Source organism: Rhagoletis zephyria, unplaced genomic scaffold (genome assembly GCF_001687245.7).
Source record: "Rhagoletis zephyria isolate East Lansing unplaced genomic scaffold, Rhagoletis_zephyria_1.1 Rzeph_scaffold_42255, whole genome shotgun sequence".
Classification (NCBI taxonomy): domain Eukaryota; kingdom Metazoa; phylum Arthropoda; class Insecta; order Diptera; family Tephritidae; genus Rhagoletis; species Rhagoletis zephyria.
The window spans coordinates 1-2,639 of record NW_016199310.1 but is presented as its reverse complement, the minus strand read 5'-3'; the positions used below and the strand labels follow the sequence as shown (position 1 = coordinate 2,639).

The following is a 2,639-nucleotide window of genomic DNA, read 5'->3' as shown; positions in this document are numbered from 1 at the left end:
TCGAAGAGGGGCTCAATGGTCGTGAGTTGAGGCACGCCTCAATCCGACAAAAAGGGTATTTAACTCTTCGAATGTATACTTATGAACCGATGCAATCTTTTTGAAGTGGGTTTTAAAGCTCTTCACCCCCGCCTCCCATAAGCCGCCCATATGAGGAGCCGCGGCGGGTATGAAATGCCATGTGAGCATTTGATAGTTGTATTTTGAAACTGTTTTTTCACGCGAATCTGCTAAAAATGACTTAAATTCAGATCTTAGAGATCGTGAAGCTCCGACGAAGTTTGTCCCATTGTCGGAATATATGTTTTTCGGGCATCCTCTTCTGGCTACAAACCTGGCAAATGCGGCTAAAAATGATGGAGTGCTGAGGTCACTAGTTGCTTCCAAATGGATCGCTTTTGTCGAAAAACAGACAAACAGACAAACGTATCCTTTGGACATTCGACAACCTCGGCCGCTATAACTCTTGACGTCAAAGGGTCCTGAAAAATCTACACCTTTATTCGTAAACGCGCGCGAAAATGTGGTTCTCTCCTGAGGCAGAATTCCCATAAGTTGGGTTTGCGTACGTTTTTTGTATATCGTACAGACTTTGCAATTATGGATTGTGGATTTGATCAGATTTTTAACTCTGGGGATCCAATACTGAGTTCGGATAAGGCGAAGCATGAGTTGATTTTCCCCATGCAAAGAGACTTGGTGAATAAAAGACACTATTAGACGGGACAACCTGCAGTTATAAGGAATAATTATTGGATGCCGCTCGTTATACTCTAAGTCTTGAGACGCTCCAAGATGCCCACCAGCCATAATAATGCCATCTTTATCCATGAACGGATTAAGCGGTAGGAGTTCACTCTTGGAGTCGATGGAGTTGCCTGCTTTCAATTTCCCGTATTCTTCACTGTAATAGTTCTGTTGATAGATTCTCATCAAGCGTTGTGTCGTTGCTTTAATTTCATCGGATGAAATTAAGCGTGACTTTTCTTGAAATGAAGTTTTCGTATTTCGATGAGTTCTTTGAGAGAATCTCATAACATATGATAATACTCTCAAAGCTCTCGGAAAATCTGAAAAACGGTCAAGAATATCGGTATAATTTACTTTGGTTGTATAAACGTGCGTTCTTTTTTCCTCAGCTACTGTGCTGTAGTCTGTTTCCTGTGTGGGCCATTTAGGATTATCTTCTTGTAACCAAGAAGGTCTCTGCCACCACAGCGAATTGTTGACCAATTCAAATGCTGGAAGTCCTCTGCTCGCTAAGTCTGCTGGATTTGATGCCGATTCCACATGCAGCCAATTCCTGTTTCCGACTTTCTCTACAATTTTTGTGATTCTATGGGCAACGAAAGTTGACCATGAACACGGAGGCTTGCGAATCCAAGCGAGAACAATTGTGGAATCGGTCCACAGATGTATGTTGATATGCCCTAAGTTGAGATTGTTGATTATTGAATCAACTATTTCCGCCAATAGTACCGCTCCGCAAAGTTCCAGTCGGGGTAGCGATATGGTTTTAACAGGAGCAACTCTGGTTTTTGCCAAAAGCAGGTTAATAAAAACTTTGCTATCTCTTTTGACACGCATATACACAGAGGCGGCATATGCTTTCTCCGACGCGTCACAGAATCCGTGTATTTGTATTTCATCCGTTGGAGAAAAGTATACCCATCGCGGTATACGAATATTATCAATCTCGTTATAATGTTGGGTGAAATTCTGCCATCGGTCTAGAGTGGTCGAAGACACCGTCTCATCCCAATCTGTGCCTTCTAGCCAAATATTTTGCATAAGGATTTTGGCTACGATTATGATAGGCGCAAGCCACCCCAGCGGATCGAAGAATTTAGCAATGGCAGATAGTATCGCTCTTTTCGTAACAGTATAGCTTTTCTCCAATGGCCTTGCTATAAAATAGAAAAGATCCGTATGGGCATTCCATCTTATTCCAAGAGCCTTGACTGCGCTGGTATCTTCAAATGCCAAAAAATCTTCACTAAGTAGATCTGCTTTTGGTATGCCATTAAGTATTTGCTCGCTATTGGCTGTCCACTTTCGAAGTGGAAAACCGGCGGATTGCAACACTTCCGATATCTCATCTCTGGCTTTTATTGCTGAATCGATAGTGTGTCCACCAGATAATACATCGTCGACATACATGCATTTTCGCAGTATGTTAGATGCTATTGGATGGGAGCTTTGCACATCGTCAACTAATTGTAGAAGTGTCCTTATAGCCAGATAAGGAGCACAGTTGATGCCGAACGTGACAGTCTTTAATTCGTACAGACTGATCGGGTCGTTCGGGTTAGTGCGAAAAATTATCCTCTGATACTTAGTATGGTTGTTATGTACCAGAATTTGCCTATACATCTTCTCGATGTCACTGTTGAACACATATCTGTATANGAAGTACTGGTCCTGGGAAAAGTACGTCATTTAGGCTGTTGCCATTCGCCGTTGGGCTTGAGGCATTGAACACCACGCGTACTTTTGTTGAAGTACTTTCTGCCTTTATAACAGCGTGGTGCGGCAGAAAATAATTATCAGACGAGTCTGCGGGTCTGGGATTTGTTATTCTCGACATATACCCAAGCGTTTCATATTCCGCTAGAACCCTATTGTATTCCATTTGCAGG

At 42.5% G+C, this 2,639-nt stretch overlaps 1 protein-coding gene across 1 annotated transcript; it reads right to left on the bottom strand.

Annotated features, from left to right (window-relative positions):
* Positions 1-716: 716 nt before the first annotated feature.
* On the bottom strand, positions 717-2,160 carry LOC108355104 (uncharacterized). Its single transcript, XM_017606276.1, has 2 exons — positions 804-2,160; positions 717-730 (listed from the first exon to the last, which is right to left on the bottom strand). The coding sequence occupies exons 1-2, from the start codon at positions 2,158-2,160 to the stop codon at positions 717-719; spliced, it is 1,371 nt and encodes a 456-aa protein (XP_017461765.1).
* Between the last annotated feature and the right edge of the window lie 479 nt (positions 2,161-2,639).

Bases quoted from the DNA above. Each gene is read 5' to 3' on its own strand.
- LOC108355104 (XM_017606276.1), bottom strand. From the start codon at position 2,160: ATGTATGTCGACGATGTATTATCTGGTGGACACACTATCGATTCAGCA.